This window comes from Budorcas taxicolor, chromosome 16 (assembly GCF_023091745.1).
Source record: "Budorcas taxicolor isolate Tak-1 chromosome 16, Takin1.1, whole genome shotgun sequence".
In the NCBI taxonomy this organism is placed as follows: domain Eukaryota; kingdom Metazoa; phylum Chordata; class Mammalia; order Artiodactyla; family Bovidae; genus Budorcas; species Budorcas taxicolor.
Window position 1 is genome coordinate 51,290,701 of NC_068925.1, and position 16,757 is coordinate 51,307,457.

Below are 16,757 nucleotides of genomic sequence, written 5' to 3' on the forward strand. Positions count from 1 at the left end.
GGGCTGTCCCCGCGGTCACTTCCCACACTGTGCCGCTCACCAGTCCCCGGCGCACCCGCCCCCTTCACCCGCCCCCTCCAGCCCTGCGTCTGCACCCTGGGCCAGGTTCGCGCCGCTCGGACCGCGCCGCTGTCAACCCCGCCCCGCCCCAGGCCCCGCCCTCAGTGACGCGCAAGGTCTGCGCCGCACGCCGAGCCCAGTTCAGTCATCTGGCACCGCCTCGTGGGCGTGGCTATCTGGGTGCCTGCATCGCCTCCCTGTCCCCCGGTCCCCAAGATCCCCGCGGCCCTGCGACCCTTGACCATGGCTTCCGCGGCCGCCAGCCCGCCGGAGGTGGTCCGCGCGGCGCAGAAGGACGACTACTACCGCGGCGGGCTGCGGAGCGCGGCGGGCGGCGCCCTGCACAACCTGGCAGGTGAGGGCCGCTGCGGGGGTCTTGGGGGCCGTACAGGCCGTGGGGGCGCGATGCGGGGAAACGAGCCCCAGGCCCGCCGGTCAGCCCTCTGCAGGTTCAGCCTAACCCTGCGCGCCCCCCAAGACCTGAGCTGAAGGAAGGAGCGGATGCTCCGGTCTTTGACCCCTGCTGCAGAGGGCGGGGGTGGAGGCCAGCCACCAGGCGCGGAAGAATTCACGGCTCTGCTGACACGAGGCTACCGTGGAGCAGGGGCGTTGGAGTCCAGTGTAGGGGCAAGAGGGTGGGGTAGATTCCAGCCGACAGCGGGCTCCTTCGGAGCAGCTGAAGGGAAGCTGGACTGTATACTGGGGTCGGGTGGCCATGGGCCGGCCTTGAGCAAGAGAGGAACACGACAGGATCAAAACAAATGGCCCGTGTATTAATTTTGCTAACAGGTTCACTTACTCCATGCCAGACACTGCTCTCCGTGCTTCAGAACATTAACTCGTTTTGTTAACACATGCCTGCCTGGAGGACCTGTTGCCATTACCCTCCTCAGAGACAGAAAAATGGGGATCACCGAGATATAACTCACCTGAGCTCACAGCCAGCAGTGTTGGAGCTCCGGTTTGATGCTGGTCAGTGGTCTTGGCTTGAGCTCCCGGTCACTGTGTTACACTGCCAGTCCTTGTGGTTCTCTAGGTTCTAGAGCAGTTGCCTAGGTGGATCCTGGAGGGCGCATGGCTGCAGGTGGGTAGGTTCTCAGGACACTCAGGGCCCAGGTGAGGCAGGTGTCAATGGAAAGAGTGAACAGCGTGAGTCCAGGGAGCGAGCAGAGTGTGGGGAGCGAGTCAGGGGCTACAGGGCTGAGCCTGGGCAGCAGGAGCGAGGATTGTTCTGACCCTCATGCCCCACGGCCCCCAGCCCCTCAGGAATAACGCATACAGTTTCTCCTCTCAGGTGCAAAGAAGTGGCTGGAGTGGAGGAGAGAGGTAGAGCTGGTGTCAGATCTCGCCTACTTCAGCCTCACCACACTAGCAGGTAGTGGCCACAGTGCAATCTCCCGAGGGGCCCCGAGGACAGGAAAGGACTGCCTGCAGAGGGAGCTTTCTGGAGGTGCTTCACAGTGTCCCTCAACTGGCCTGCATGCAGCCTCTGCGAAGGAAGGGACCCAGACCCCTCCCTAGGTGGGGTCCAGGCCCTGAGTCCAGGCCAGGCCTCTGGAAGCCCTGAGATTCCGTCACATCTGTCTGGGACTGTTTCTCCGCAGCTGAACCTGTGGTCCAAGGGGTCCCAGCACTGCACCCTGCCACAGGGTGTGGGCTGTGAGGATCATCCTTTGGAGGGGAGGTGGGGGCCCGGTAGAGGAGATCACTGAGGCCCCTCTCCCTGCAGGCTACCAGACCCTTGGGGAGGAATATGTCAGCATCGTGCAGGTGGGCCCATCACAGCGCCACGTGCCCTCAAAGCTGCGACGCGGGATCCTGGTGGCGGTGCACACCGTCCTGCCCTACCTGCTGGATAAGGCCTTGCTCCACCTGGAACACGAAATGCAGGCTGCCGGCGACGGCGCTTGGCCCTTGCGGGGCAGCCTGGCCCCCAGCAGCCAGTCAGGGGTGAGGCGCTGGGTGCACCGGTGCATGGCCGGCCTGACAGAACAGCAGCAGGGGGTGCTCCTGCGGGCCACGTCAGTGCTCAAGCAGGGCCTCGGGTGCCTCCAGCGTCTCCACGTGGCCTGGTTCTACATCCACGGTGTCTTCTACCACCTGGCCAAGAGGTTCACGGGCATCACCTACGTAAGTAACAGGTCTGGCTTGTCTGTGGAGGCTGTTCTTTGGGGACTATGCCCGCAAGCAGTCACAGGGCCGGAGCTGAAATCCCCACTGGAAGCATGGGTCTTGTCGGGTCCTGTTTTACTAAAAGACCGGAGGAAGTTTGGTTTCCAAATACCCTGATGAGGGTGGGGTAAGTCTTTTTCCCACTGCCAGCACCTGTGGCCACGTTGCTGTATACCCGGGCTCCTGGGCCCTATGCCCACCCCATCCAGGCCATCCTTACAGAGGGTCAGGTTTGGGGCCGTCCCCCTGAGGGTGACCTGATAACAACCACATGGACCCTGTTTCCACCAGCATCCCTGCTAGCCTCCCACCTGGGGAGGTCTGATGGTCTCCAGACCTGGTGGTCTCCGCCCATCACAGGGACTCCAACCCTGCTGGGTCTCAGCTGATGCCCTGGCTTCAGCGTTCATCCAGAAGGCCTCCCCTTGGGCCCCACCTCCCCAAGGTCTCCAGGCTCTCCCCCACCCCCTGGCCTCCCTTGGCAGGGGTGTCCAGCGCCTCTATGCCTCCTCCTCCCAGCTCCAATGCTCACTGCACTCGCACTACCCATTGTGTCAGGTGTCTGTCGAGCTGCTGCAACCCACTCAGGGCCTCGGGGCAGCCACGGGGTCTCTTGCTCCACAGACACCAGGGCCCCTCCTCTTGGGCTCCGGCTGGTCTGGCTAACCTGACAGTCCCTGCTCCCAGCTAGGGAAGGAGACAGCAGTGGAGGGCAAGTAGCTTTCCATTGGAGGATGTGGCTAGGAGTCCCAGCCTGCAGAGTTACCTGGGCAGCCCAGGGCCTTGATACAAGCAGGAGCTTCTGTTTCTGAATGGGGATGAGTAGTGGATCTGCCATGCAGGGCTCCCCTGCCGTCCGCAGGGCTCCCCCCCTCAGGCCTCTTTGCTGGCTCCTTTTCTGTGAGGCTTGAGTGCCTAGCAGTCCCCTTCCTACGATACCTTGCTTGCAACCAGTGACCTGCAGGCTCCATCGCCATCCTCCTTGCTCAGTGCTGGGCCCACCAGGCACTCCTGCCTGCTCCCGCAGCCAGAGGCAGGCTTGGCTTAATCCCACCTGAAGGCCGGGCCCTTGGGCTGCTCAGTGCCTCACGCCCTCTGACCATGTGACTATCCCCCGGGTCCCTGACAGCTCCGTGTCCGCCGCCCACTCGCAGAGGACCCTCGGGTTCGCGCCAGCTACCAGCTGCTGGGGCTGGTGTCCCTGCTGCACCTGGCACTGGCTGTGGGCCTGCAGCTCTACGGCTTCCAGCAGAGGCAGCGCGCCCGGAGGGAGTGGAGGCTACAGCGCGGCCTGTCCCACCGCAGGTGTGTGGGGTAGGGCAGGGGCGCAGGGCAGGGGCTGGCTCCCCAGGTGCCCGGCGGGACTCCAGCTCAGTTGTGTCCCATCCACCCACTCCCACCAGGAGCCATGCGGAGGAAAGAGCAGTTTCCAGAAACCCACTGTGCACGCTGTGCTTGGAGGAACGCAGGCATTCGACAGCCACGCCCTGTGGCCACCTGTTCTGCTGGGAGTGTATCACCCACTGGGGCGACACCAAGGTGGGCGTCTGGAGCATTCCTGTCCCCAAAACTGCCTGTCATTTGGGGGAGGGGCGTGCTTCTAGAAGCCTCCAGGTAGGCTGAACCCGGGGCAACATCTGGAGTCAGGGCACTGCACTGGTGGAAGCTGGCGAAGCTCCGACCCAGAAAGAAAGGCCCTAGAGTCCTGGGGCCAGAGCTCAGCCTTGAGACCTTGGAGTGTGGGGTCCAGCAAGCCAGGGGGCCAGAGCAGGGGACTTAGCTCGTAGGCCTGTAATAGTTCCAGGGAGGGGCAGCCCCTGGGCCCCTGTGTACCTCCCCATCTCTTCCGGGGGCCTGAGACCCAGCCTGCCTGGTTCCTCAGCCCACAGGGTCCCAGGGGCAGGGGTGCTACAGCCTCCACCTGGGGTCCAGGCCGCCCTGCAGAAGCCCCAGGAGCACAGGCACTGCCTCCCACACGGCCCATGTGGGGCATGTGCCCTCACAGGAGGGACCCAGTCCCGAGGGGTGGGGACAGGACACTCAAGTTCACACCCCAGAACTCCTGAGAGACTCTGGGTGGCCATGGTTCTTCAATGGCCAAGCGCTCTCCCCATCCCACATCCCCTCACTGGTCACTGTCCCTGTCATGCACCCCGACTGCCTGCAGTGTCTCAAAAAATGCTTTCTCTAAGAGACACAGGTACATCCGTTTTATTGGAGATGCTGTGCTGGGTGGCCTGTGACTGTCCCTCCCCCCCCCTCCCCAGACGGAGTGTCCCCTCTGCAGGGAGAAGTTCCTCCCCCAGAAGCTGGTCTACCTGCGGCACTACCGCTGACCCCTTGCTGGAAGAGCAGTCTTATTCTCATCGACTTCTGCACAGACATCGAGAAAATCTCAAGACTTCTGTCACAAGTGATACCATGCCAGCTGCCAGGAGGATGGGCGCCGGACCTGGACTTGGACCTGGCTAATGCAAGCCTGCAGGGCAGGTTGGGTGGGGACCTGCTGGGCAGCCAGTCCACCCTCAGAACGCCCCTCCCTTTTCCAAACCAGTCACTCATAGGGTGGGGCCTGACTGACCTGGAGCCGAGCACCAGCAGTTTACCTTCCCAGCATGATAGTCCTGCAGCCCAGAAGACCCACGGACCTCACCCTTGTCACTGGAGCTGGCTTTGAAGGGCAGGAACACAACTGTTCCCAGAAAGCCAGAAGTTGTCATCAACCCTAACACCTCTGGCACATGCCTTCTAGTGAATGGTCAAATCTGCTTCCCATTCTAGAACACGGCAGTGTATGTCCCGGCCTTACCACAGGAGGGGTCTCCTCCCGCGTGGAGCACCTAGCGGGCCAGCCAGCTTGCCATCACCACTCACCACTGTGGCCAGCCTGCTTCCTGCCACCTTTGATCTAAAAATCTTCAGATTTTTAGATCTGCTCAAATCCTGCAGACTGGATTTTGGCATAGGCATCCTTACAGCACCAATTCCACAGGAGTGCTGGTGTGCTGACGCTGTGAGGGGTGCACACACCCATGTGGAAGGGCCTCTTCTCCACGTGACTTGGTGGCCAAGGCCCTCCTCAAGAGGCGGAGGTCAGCCCCAGAGATGGGCTGTGACCACGGGCCCTGCTCCAGGCAGGCAGGAGCACAGGGGGAGGCTCCGTGGGTCCTAAACCCCGTCCTCACACGGTCAACGAGTGGCTGCAACTTCCTGTCAAGTCTCACATCAGTGCACTTACCGGGACAACAGTATGAAACAGTCGAGAGCACAGGCGCTGCAGGCGCCACGGCCTGGCAACAGGTACTGATCTCAACATTATTTACGCATGAAGCTTAAAATTCAGGTCAGGTACACAAAGATCTTCATGTGGCCTCTTAAAAGCAAGAGCTGCTTAGTTCAGATTTGCAAAAACTGGCAAAAGAAAGCCACAAGGGGAACACTTGAGGTCCGAAACTGAGACAGATGGAAATGGTGCTTGGAGCCAGGAGTCAGCGGCGTGGCAGTGTGACGGCCTCCCAGGGTGGCTGGGCGCCCCGCGGGCTGTCGTGGTGCAGGAGCTGTGGTGGGTTAGATAGAGACTACACGAGAGCGGGGACACTGTCTTTAATAAAATTGGAATTAAAAAGTCACTTAGTAAAATGTTTACGAGTATTGGTTTTTATCACATCAAAAAAGCTGACATGCAGGTTAAAGTTGTTTCCCCGTAGAAAGTGAGAAGCCGTGTGTTAAAGCCCACGGCACTGGCCCTCCAGCCAGATGTCTCTGAAAGGGGCTGCTGCCGAGAACACACTTAAAACAACTCTTGACGTATCAAAGAAAGGTGTCAAAATAATCTCAAACAATTAAAATATATATTTGTAATTCCAGGCCCTCAAAAGCAATCATGGTCGTTAAGAATAAAGTTTTGAGTCATCATGGTAGAGGCCAACTCGACACATCTCCCGTGAGATGAACTGGGAAACTGGCATTGGAACCCGCAGCTAAGGGAGCGGCTGCTCCGGTGGGCGCGCATCCTCCACGCAGGCAGTGGGCGTCCTCAGAGGCAGCAGCCAGGCGTCCTAGATCCCTCCGTGGGCCTGATTCCGCCGCCAGCCGGCCGCCCACCCTCCCCAGACCGCCCGGCTGTCCCCCAGCCTGCGTTCCACTACAAGTCCAGCGTCTGCACACCTGACCGGCTGGAAAATAAATCAATGCGATTCAGTTTAAATGCCAGTTTCTTCAAAAACCTGATACTTCAGTTACAAATAATCGAAGCTTCTTTTTAGAAAGAAAATAACTCCCTTGTACTCAACTACTGGATGTGAGAAGAGAAGGCGCTGTGAGGCAGCAGGCGGCCGTCTAGCTGGCGAATGTCTTGCCCGCGTCCTCTTTCCCCTTGTATGTCCTCTTGCCGTGCGTGAATGGGATGTACCGGTACTTGATCATGTGCTGGGACAGACAGACAGACGCATCTCAGCATGGCCTCCCCATGGCCCAACTCCCCTCCAGCTCTGAGTCCCGTCTTTGCTGCATGCAGGCAGGAAGCCAGGGCTCCTCAGACACCCCTGTCCCCCTACCGCCTGGCTGAGCCAGCTGAGCTGCTGGAAACCCCAGGGGTAGAGGACGGGTTTTGTGACCCCCACCCTGTGGGCAGAACGAACTAGAGCTACCAAGCTGGGAACCCGGGGTTGGGGGAGAAGAGGACAAAGCGGAGCCGCCCTGTCACGAAGGACAGCTTAGGCTGATGTGGGCATCACATGACGCATCCTGGGCCCTGACTGTCCCCTGGATGATGCGCCACACCTGAGGGTGTGACCTGAGGCTGTGCTGAGGGCCCGGCCCTGTACACGGACCAGACACAGCGGCTGTGGCTCATGCCGGTGGCAAGCGCACACACCCACCAGACTGCACAGAGAGCAGGGTCTGCACAGCCCCGGTGTCTCGGACCAAAGCCTAGCTCAGAGCTCCTCACACCAGACATGCTGTCTCGCGGAACAGCAGCACCTGAGCTTTACCTTTATCTGCCTCTTCATGGTGATACAGAACAGCATGATGAAGTACATCACCAGGATGGGCCAGAACACCGGGACGTTGAAGGCCTCAAAGAAGGTGCACACCATGGCCACCAAGATGCCCTTGGTCGCCGCGTGCCTGCGGAAGGAGAGGAGGCCAGTGGTCAGTGCAGGAGGCAACCCTGGGGGGTCGGGGGGACCTACGTGTGGCATGTGCCATGTACTGCATGTGACACAGACACAAAGCGTAAAATGAGCAGTGGGACTGCTGGTGCCGCTCAGGCTGGTGGCTGGACAGGGATGCCATGTGCTGCAGGGTCACGTCTAGAAACCCAGTCCCAAGCCTCCAGCCCAAGTTCCACATGCCTGGCAGGCTGTCCCCCAATGGCCAAGCAGCATCCCGCAAAACAGGTGCAACTAGACCTCAGGGCCACCCGCCCTGCAGCCCAGGGCCAAACACTCCAGGGTCGCAGCCCTACTTCAAGTCTGTCTGGCTCTCCCTTTCAAGCAAGCAAAGGCTACCCCAGAGGGCAGACAGGGCCCAGCACTTCACACCCAACTGGGGCTGCACCTGCACCAGGAGGGTGGGGTGAAGAGGCCAATGACACAGGACAGGACAGACACACTCACAGACCCTCCCACTTCCCCAGCCAGCGGGGTCATCTCCACCCCCCTCACACTCATCATTACATCACACACACGGGACCACCTCCAGGAGGCCTACAGACAAGTCAACCCCTCTTCACACCAACACCTGCCCTGTGCCCAGATCATCCAAGAACCAAGCGGGGAGGGAGCTAGTCCCCTCAGTGCAGAGCAGTGTACCCCCAGAAGCCGAGTCAGTCACCTACCCAGGACCCTCCACCCCGAAGCAGCCCCCTTTTTGTGGCTTCAAGGCACAGTGATGTTACTTTGCAACCCAGAGCAGGGTGGGCCCTGGAGGCCCCTAGGACCCCCCATGCCCAGCAGGCATATCTCACATTCTGGGTGAGACAACGTCCAAGACGGGGAAACATACTAGAGCTGGCATTTCTCTGAGGAGTCTAGGCTGCCAGCTCACCAGAACCAAAACACCCCCCCAGCTCAGAGCCAGGTGTGGAAACAAGCACGGCAGGGAGGAGCATGCAGGGAGGAGCACGGGACAAGGGGGAGCACAGAGGGACAAGCACGTGAGGAGCATGTGCAAGAAAAAGGGGGAACACACGGGGAGAAGCACGGGTGGTGGTACAAAGGTGGGGCAAGACAAACACGGGGGCAGGGACACAGGGGAAGAGGGACTCACCAGAACTTAAACTCTGGGAGCCTCCTGATGAAGGGTCGGAACTCCTCGTTCTGTTTGGTGGGTAATGAGGGGCCGTCATCTGAAAGGTCAGAGTCAGCAGGGTGAGGCAGGCAGTCCCGTCCTTCCTACAGCTCTAAGCTCCCCTAGGGCTTTGAACCAACAGCCCTGACACGTGAAACCCAGACTTTAACCAAACACAAAATGAGGATTTCGGCTGATTTAGAGACTGATTCACAGCTTTAGATTTGTATGAGAATTTCTCGTTAAGACCACTTCCAGAGATCGTGTAAAAAATTCACCCCCATGCCGATTTCCAGGAACCCATCAACTGGACGACCTGAGACCTGAAGGGAAGGGAAGAGATGAGCACACACAGCCACGAGCAGGCAGGGGCGGGAGCCGCATTGGCTCGAGGGGGCACTGGGCTCGGGACAGCCGCCCTCCGCCACGAGACGGGAATCCCACCCCACCCCACCCCACCTAGGCAGGTGCCCTCCCCAGTGACACATGGAGAAACTGAGGCCTACACATAGGCCTCTTGCTTTCTAATTCCCCAAATGGTAACAGTAAATGAAAGGGTTGTTTCCTTTGATATTTTCATCAGATACTCCACAGAGAAAACACATGGTTCTAGTCACGATCTGCAGTCTGGACAGTGTCTCTGCCAAAACGAGCAGGATCCCACGGGCTCCACAGGAGCTGCAATGGGTGTTACCAACATGGCAGCGTCGGCCCAAAGGAAGGCCTTAGCATCTGGTCGTGCACCGCCTTATTCCCAGCTGGCTGGCAGGCATGCACTGAGGCCTCCATCTGGCCCAGGTATGCCAGGAGCAGCCAGAGCCAAGAACTCTTCAACCCACTGTCCTGGGACATCAAGGGGCCAGCGGCCTCAGTGAGCCACGCCAACCAGTATGGATGCCTGCTTTTGCGAGAAGGGACCTTGGCTAGGCCAGCTGCCTAGGAGGCAGGCCCCAGCTCACCCCACCCTACCCCTCCATCCCACCCCTGCACAGGACACACAGCCCCAAGGTTCAGTTTCCTCATCTGCCAAACACAGAAAGGAAGAAGCGCCCACCTCCTGTGACTGTGACAGGGTTTATCAAGTCCTTCTACAAACTTGCCAGGATCACAGAAGTTCCAAGTACATTTTAAACACCTAAAGAACAGTCTCCAAATTTGAGATTTCAAATGTTTCTGGAGAAAACAGCAGTTCTGTGAAGCACATAAAATCACAACTTTCCCCAAACAGTGAATGAGGCACACTCCACTGTACCTGAATCTTCCATTAACGAAGGGTCCACTTTTGGAGAAAGGAAAGCTATGAAGAGATTCAGGTGGTAGATTCCCAAGGCATAGGTCACGATGTACCAACCCTAGAAGAGAAGGGACATGGTCAGTGAGGCCACCCCGAACCCAGTCCTCGTCTCAACTGAACCCACGTGGACACAAGCTCAGAACAAGTGACAGAAGAGCAGAGAGCATCCACAGTGACAGTGAGTCTCAGGCTGTACTGTGGGTCTTGAGCGTGGACAAGCCAGCGTCCAGTCAAAAGCACCCAAAACCTAAAGCCAGCAGAGCCCCGGAAGAGAGCAGAAATGGAGTGCTTCACAAAGCCACACACCCAAGCTGCACACCCAGGTCACAGGTCCGTCCTTGCCAGCAGCCCCCAACCTGGACACAGGCCCCGAACCAGCCTAAGACCTGAGAGTTCAGCTCCCTGCAGCAGGTGGCTGGCACCACACACACCGTGCGAGGACTGCTCACAGCCTCTGCCCAGAAGAAATCCAGAACCAGAAAATCAGGAAACCAACAAGTCACAGAGTATTACGGAGAAAAACCTTCCTCAGGAGACACAGAGGAGGGCGTACGTCTGCCACTGGGCTTCTTGGCCACATGGCACGTAGCATCTTAGTTCCTGACCAAGGAACGAACCTGGGCCCTGCATTGGAGGTCCTAACCACTGGACTGCCAGGAAAGTCCTCAGCTCATTCTTAAAGGAGTGAGTTTATCCAATGAGAACCAGAACTGCACTGCATGACCAATTCTAAAAGCCCAAACGTTTTCACACAAACCAGCTGAGATCTGTCACGCTGGCATTTGATGTCCTGATACCTTAAAAATGTTCAAGTGAGACAACAAAATCCTAGATGTGAAAAATTAACAGCTGAGTGTTTACCCAGCTCCTGGTGGCAGGGCTGAAGCTGGAGGGAGGTCAGATCAGGCATGGACTTGGTGAGTCTAACCTGGGAAATTAGCCTGTACAAAATGCACCCCCATCCTGCCCAAATCCCCCAGTTCAAGGTTTCGAGGTCACTCTTTCCATGAAGACTGGACCAAGGTCCAATTTCTTAAGAACACCTAGACCCAATCATAGCAAACAACGTTAACTGTAGACTGCCGACACAAACCGTGCCTGCTACAGCGCTGCTCCAGGCCTGCCACCTTTGCACTGAGCAGGGTTAGGCTTCCTCTCAGAAACACAGACACAAGCACCACCACCGAAGATGAGTCTCTACACTCGGCTGACGGGAGCGTTTCCCCCAGGGCTGGACGTAGGACAGTGTCTAATGGATGAAGTACCTGTCCTCACACCCACCCTTCTTAACCTGGGAGACACCCAGGAGGATGGGTCTGCTCTCATGGAGGAAACAGCTGTCGTGCCTAGGGAAAAAAGCTCCAGACGAGGCATGAGCCTCCCTGCTCTCAGGGTCCACAGGGGCTCCCACCTGGGAGCCAGGCAGTCAGCAGGGTTCAGGGAGGATGCCTGGCCCCTGGGAGAGCCCTCAGTCACCTCACCTGGTCCTCCTCGGATATCTTACACACCCAGGGAATGAGGTGGCCAGTCCAGGTGATTTTGTCCCCATCCCCAGGAGGCCCAGCCAAGGGGCACCAGGAGGTCCCCTGAGCAGACCAGGACACTTCTACCCCAGAGACAGGAGAAACAACCCTCCCACCTGCACACCAGGCCAGGTCCCGCGCCACTGACCTGCAGCAGGTAAACGCGGATCATGTAGATGAAGCTCAGGCCCAGTGTCACCACCCATCTCACGGCCGTGTGTGGCGTAGACTTGTCCAGCCAGGACTGGTAGATCTAGGAGGGACACAGACTGTGTTACGGCCGCCCTGCGGTTCCTGTTGCACAGCACACCTGCTGCTGACCTTCGCGCCGAGTGGTAACTACAACTAATCCAAAAGTTACTTGCAACAGTTCTGGAGACGCATTCGTTCTTTAACCAAAGATATTATGGATCTCTCTTTCACAGCTGATGGTCCCACAGCATCGGCCTGAGGGGCCATCGTGGGGAGACAGAGAGGAGAGCAGAGACAGAGGAATGTTACCACTCTGCACCTGGGACTCAGCACAGGTCCCGTCCCATCCCGTAGCCGCTTACCCTGGAGCTGGTCCCGCCCGCACAGCAGTGGCAGGGCAGGGGGCGGGGAACAGACACTGCTGCAGAGCAAATGGCCAAATTCCTAGATTCACACATATGCATGCATGTCTATGTACGTGTGTACATCTCTGTAAGTATTTAACTAATATACACATCTGTATTCTCATTTTAATTTGAAACTAATTCCCATTTTTAAGTTCTAATTATGAAAAATTTTAGTCATTCATAAGAGAGAATGTGAGCCCACAGAGGCCCATGACTTGGCTTCAATAATTATCAAGTTTTCCAGATGCTATTTTTTTCTCTTTTAAAAGTCGACAGTTTTAGTTCTGAGTCCTACGTCAGTCTGTACGATTCTCTACCAAGTCAGACTTCTTCTTCCAAGACAGATGCTCACAGGCCTTGCTGTGGCCTGAGGGGTGGTCCTGCCATGGAGTGCAGACCTGGGGGCAGGGGTTGAGGAGACATGGACAAGGATGGACGTGGGTGGCTAAGCAAGGGGACAGTGAGGGCAGAGGCAGGGCGACGTGTCTGCTAAGAATCAAGGCTTTTCACATTTTAAAAGTTGTTGAAAAAATGCAGAAGACAAGCATGTGGCCTGAACCACAGGAGACCCAGCATCCTCCCAGTAACAAGACAAGATGCTTCTGAGTGTGAGTGTGCACCCCGGGGGGCTGCCAGGACACTTACACTCCATGGGGAAATGCCCCAGGGTCAAGTCTCATTTAAATGTGTATGCTGCTGCTAAGTCGCTTGAGTCCTGTCCGACTCTTTGCAACCCCATAGACGGCAGCTCACCAGGCTCCCCTGTCCCTGGGATTCTCCAGGCAAGAACACTGGAGTGGGTTGCCATCTCCTTCTCCAATGCATGAAAGTGAAAAGTGAAAGTGAAGTCACTCAGTCGTGTCAGACTCCTAGTGACCCCATGGACTGCAGCCTTCCAGGTTCCTCCATCCATGAGATTTTCCAGGCAAGAGTACTGGAGCGGCGTGCCACTGCCTTCTCCTTAAAGGTGTATACAGCTCTGCAACCCAAAACCAACCTGTCCAAGTCGTGTGAAAAATCTGTATACCACAGACGGCTTCCCATGGACAGAATCTCCCACACTGTCACCTTCAGACATTCTGTAAGCAAGAAAGACACAAAACAGTTTTATATTAAATAAACAGCATTCAAGGACCTAATCACTTTGCCCTATTTCCATCAACACCATCGAGCAGGTTTTTCCAGTATTCACTGTCTCACATACATGGAGGCTTCCGGCCTGTGCCTTTACCACGAGTCATCCAGGAAAGAGAAAGGAGCCAGCGACATGCTCTGGTGGAGAGCCAGGAGGCCACGTGACATGCAAAGCAGCACCGGTGGACTTTCATTTCCGCTCCTGTCACCTGGTCACACTCCTCCCACCAGTCCCAGGGCCGCCCCGCTGGCTGCAAAGTCCTGTGGACACATTTGTGTCCACCTCCCTGGGGCCAGTCTGCAGCACAGGTGGCTAGGCCCACCTCCCCAGGGCTCTCCAGACTCGGCCACTGCCAGCATCTCCTCCTGCCGCTCCACAGGCTCCCAAGTGGCCCCTCTTTTCTAGGCCCCACCTGGTCTCTGTCCAGGCTGCTCCCCACAGTGCCAGGCCCTGTCCAGACCAGGTCCCCACTCCATGGCCAGGATTCCCAGTAGCCGTCTGTCTGCACCCCAGTTCCTTATCTGTGCGTGGAGGTAACCCTATCTGCTCCTGACTGCTTCATCCAGCCGCGCGACTCCGTGAGGACTCAGCACATGAGAGCCCAAATTGCCAAGAGAAGGGTGGGCACCGTCACCCCTATGCCACAGCAGCGCGTCAGCCTCAGACAGTCAGGCCACTTGCTCAAAGTCAAGAGCAGCTCTGGCCTTGGCTCCTGCAGCCCAGCATGGCCCCCACCTGAACCACAGAACAAAAAGGACGCAGAAGGCGGAAGGCCGTGGCAGTCCAAAGCTGGTGAAGATGCTGGGGACAAGCTCTCACTGCCTCCCTACCACCGGCGGCTTCCTCCCCCCATGTGACACCATGGCAGGGCTGGGGACCAGAAGTGGACTCCAACATGGAGTCCACCACCCCTGAGCGGTATGGTCGTGCAGCCACCGCTCCTCATCTGGAAGGTGGCACAGCAGCCCTTCCCATTTGGGCAGACACCTGAGGCTTCCAACAATCTGAGTCACCCCCTTGCTCAGCCTCTTCACGGCCAGGCTGGAGCCTGGATCTGCACATCCTCCCTGCATGCAGCCGCTAGTTAGCAGGCTCACGACGTGATCCTAGATCCCAGATGGAACACAGTACCAATTGCAGGGGCTCCTTGAACAAACGCAGGGGCGTCGACCCCAGCAGTCAACGATCCAAGTATAACTTTACAGTCAGTCTCTGGACCTGCAGTTCAACCAATTGCAGATCGCGCAGTACTGCGGTACTGTTCCCATGAAAAAAATCCACATGAGAGTGAACCCATGTAGTCCAAACCCATGTTGTTCAAGGGTCAACAGTACAACTTTGATATGAAGATAATCTGAGCAGTCCCACAAGCACCAGCACATCTGTGCTAGAACGTCTACTGATTCTGTAACACCATTTCCTGGAGCCCCGGAGTGGAGGGGCAGAGTGCCAAGGAGACCCAGAAATGCCCTTTGCTTTCCTGGGAGCCACGGTGAACTGAACAGGTGAACTGTAGCTCCTAGCCCTGTCTTTTGGGGAAGTTTGCCTCTATATTCAACTGGGGAAAATTTCCTATTTTCAAAAGGGCTAAATTAGAGAAGGCCAGCCACCCTATTTAGACCAAAGTCAGGCCAAAAGAAAGCTATATCAGTAACATCATTTATCCTACAATTCCATACAAATGTTTCCCTATTTTACTTTTTTATGACCAAAGTGTCTACCATTTAAATGCCGTTACTTGAATTGAGGTATTAACATTAGAGAAACACCTGCTATTCCTCTAAAGTATGCCCTACACAGAGACAACCGCTTCTGTCTCATTCTCTTAACTGAACGTGTGAAAGATCTTCCCACGACATACTGACCAACTTCCCATCACCTGACATAAGACATATACATTAACCTAACTCCACACCTTGGCTGAACTCCCATCAACATTAAGAAGGTGAACTTTGGATCAAATGGCCTGTCTATGGCGTGACTCACAGGCCACTGTGGCCCTCCCCACTCTGTGAAACAGGGCCACAGCATCTCAGCACCACCCCCCAGGCCTTTGGTGGGGAGTCAGCAGCCAGCCTTGTTAGAACCAGTGCAGGGCCTGGTTCTAACCAGGATCAGCCCCGGGGAGGAAGGCAGCAAGATGGCCTTGTTCGGACTTGTTTCCAATCAGGGTGGCCCTCACACAGCTGCGCTGTCTGCAGTCCCCTACAGTTCCAAGACCACCTCCTCAAAGATGCCCTCCATGACTGTCCAACTGGCGCCTGTCCCTCAGATCACATCACCCTGTTCTATTTTGTGGGACAATCACTTCAGACTGCTTTTTGCCTCATTTCTCTTTCCTCCTACTAGAATGCAAGCTCCGGGAAGAGGAGCCTTGTCCCTCCACTGCCGGCCCCGTTATCCAGGAGGCCAGGCACAGAGCTATGAGTGGGTTAAGTTCTCTGTCGGCTGTCACTGCCTCAGGCTCAGCCACAAAGGAAACAAAGAAAAAAAACAAGATCAGACTGTTCCAAACAGAGACCAGGAGTATCACTTATGGGGGTTTGTGTGCAGAGTACCAGAGTCATCACTGCACCTGTCTGTGGAGCTGTCCCCACACAGATGCATCCCACACAGAGGACAGTCCTGCCTGGCACCGTTTGGTTCCCTCTATGTCTCCCCTCATCCCCTGCCCCCTTTCTCCTGAGTCCCGAGCCTGGTAATTTCCCACACTTTCATCCTGCGATGATGTTCTCTTCTCTGAAAAGCCCTTCCAGACCTCACCCACCAGAGTGCTCGGCCAGGGCTCACGGCCGGCTCCTTTTCCTGGGCAAGACCACCTTCCCGTCTCCACCACACCTGCACCACCAAGACCTGGGGGGCCCTATATTCACCTACGAGGAGAGCTCCACCTTACACATCTCCGGGAATGAAACCAACCCGACCGAGTAGCAGGCGCCCCGGGACGCTCCCAGGCCCATGTGCCTGGGGCAGGTTTCCGGAGGCAGCTGTAGGACAGCACGCGGGGCGCCGTCGAGCCGGTCAGCCCGAGCGCTCGGGATCTTCGGTGTGCAGAAGGGCCAGGTCTCGACCCCGAGCGAGCCAAGTCCACCGCGGCGCTTCCTACCCAAGTCCCGCAGGCCGCCCTGGATCGGCGAGGACACCGAGGTCCCACGGCCCCGGGCAAGAAGCCGACCCCTCCCAGGACGCGCTACCAGGGAACTGGGGCCGGTCACCGCGGCGACCCCGGGGGTCCGGCCCTGCCCCAGTCTCACGCGCGCCCCTCAGGACCACGGCACCCGCCCGACCCCAGCCCCGCCCCGCCCTCCAGCACCTCGCGGTCCACTGCGGCCGAGGGCGGTCTCCCGAGGGCCGCGGGAAGAAGGACGCGGGTGGCTGCCGCGCCGGCGTTTCGCTCGGTCCGGGAAGGGGTAACGGAGCACTTCCGCTCAGTCCTGCGCGGCACCGCCTCCCGGGCTTCCAAGATGGCCGCCGGGGCGGGGCCGAGAGCCTCCAACCATTTCCGCTTCCGGTGCGAGCGCCCAACCCGTTGGTTGGGTTGTCACGTTGGCGGAAGAGACGTAAGCGGCGGAAATTCGCCATGCTGCGCAAGCGCATTCGCGTCCTCTGGCTCCGGGCCCAGACAGTTCAGCTCCAGAACTTAGTAACGCCCAGGGACTGACTAGAGGCCACGCCCGCTC

At 57.7% G+C, this 16,757-nt stretch overlaps 2 protein-coding genes across 2 annotated transcripts; one reads left to right on the top strand and one right to left on the bottom strand.

Moving 5' to 3' along the window:
* The first annotated feature begins 252 nt into the window (after positions 1 to 252).
* PEX10 (peroxisomal biogenesis factor 10) lies at positions 253 to 4,690 on the top strand. The gene is made up of 6 exons (XM_052653488.1): positions 253 to 415; positions 1,355 to 1,435; positions 1,790 to 2,190; positions 3,362 to 3,537; positions 3,636 to 3,771; positions 4,500 to 4,690. Exons 1-6 carry the CDS (start codon positions 304 to 306, stop codon positions 4,566 to 4,568), a joined length of 975 nt encoding a protein of 324 aa, XP_052509448.1. The 5' UTR covers positions 253 to 303; the 3' UTR covers positions 4,569 to 4,690.
* Positions 4,691 to 5,820: 1,130 nt separating this feature from the next.
* RER1 (retention in endoplasmic reticulum sorting receptor 1) lies at positions 5,821 to 16,524 on the bottom strand. The gene is made up of 7 exons (XM_052653489.1): positions 16,391 to 16,524; positions 12,940 to 13,021; positions 11,492 to 11,596; positions 9,779 to 9,878; positions 8,506 to 8,584; positions 7,227 to 7,362; positions 5,821 to 6,660 (listed from the first exon to the last, which is right to left on the bottom strand). The coding sequence occupies exons 2-7, from the start codon at positions 13,018 to 13,020 to the stop codon at positions 6,571 to 6,573; spliced, it is 591 nt and encodes a 196-aa protein (XP_052509449.1). The 5' UTR covers position 13,021; positions 16,391 to 16,524; the 3' UTR covers positions 5,821 to 6,570.
* Between the last annotated feature and the right edge of the window lie 233 nt (positions 16,525 to 16,757).

Bases quoted from the DNA above. Each gene is read 5' to 3' on its own strand.
- PEX10 (XM_052653488.1), top strand. From the start codon at position 304: ATGGCTTCCGCGGCCGCCAGCCCGCCGGAGGTGGTCCGCGCGGCGCAG. The intron at 1,436-1,789 runs GTAGTGGCCACA...CTCTCCCTGCAG, and splicing joins CAGCCTCACCACACTAGCAG to GCTACCAGACCCTTGGGGAG. The intron at 3,538-3,635 runs GTGTGTGGGGTA...CACTCCCACCAG, and splicing joins CGCGGCCTGTCCCACCGCAG to GAGCCATGCGGAGGAAAGAG.
- RER1 (XM_052653489.1), bottom strand. From the start codon at position 13,020: ATGTCTGAAGGTGACAGTGTGGGAGATTCTGTCCATGGGAAGCCGTCT. The intron at 11,597-12,939 runs GTTGGTTTTGGG...TGTCCCTCCTAG, and splicing joins TTTTCACACGACTTGGACAG to ATCTACCAGTCCTGGCTGGA. The intron at 8,585-9,778 runs GTACAGTGGAGT...CTGACCTTTCAG, and splicing joins TTCGTTAATGGAAGATTCAG to ATGACGGCCCCTCATTACCC.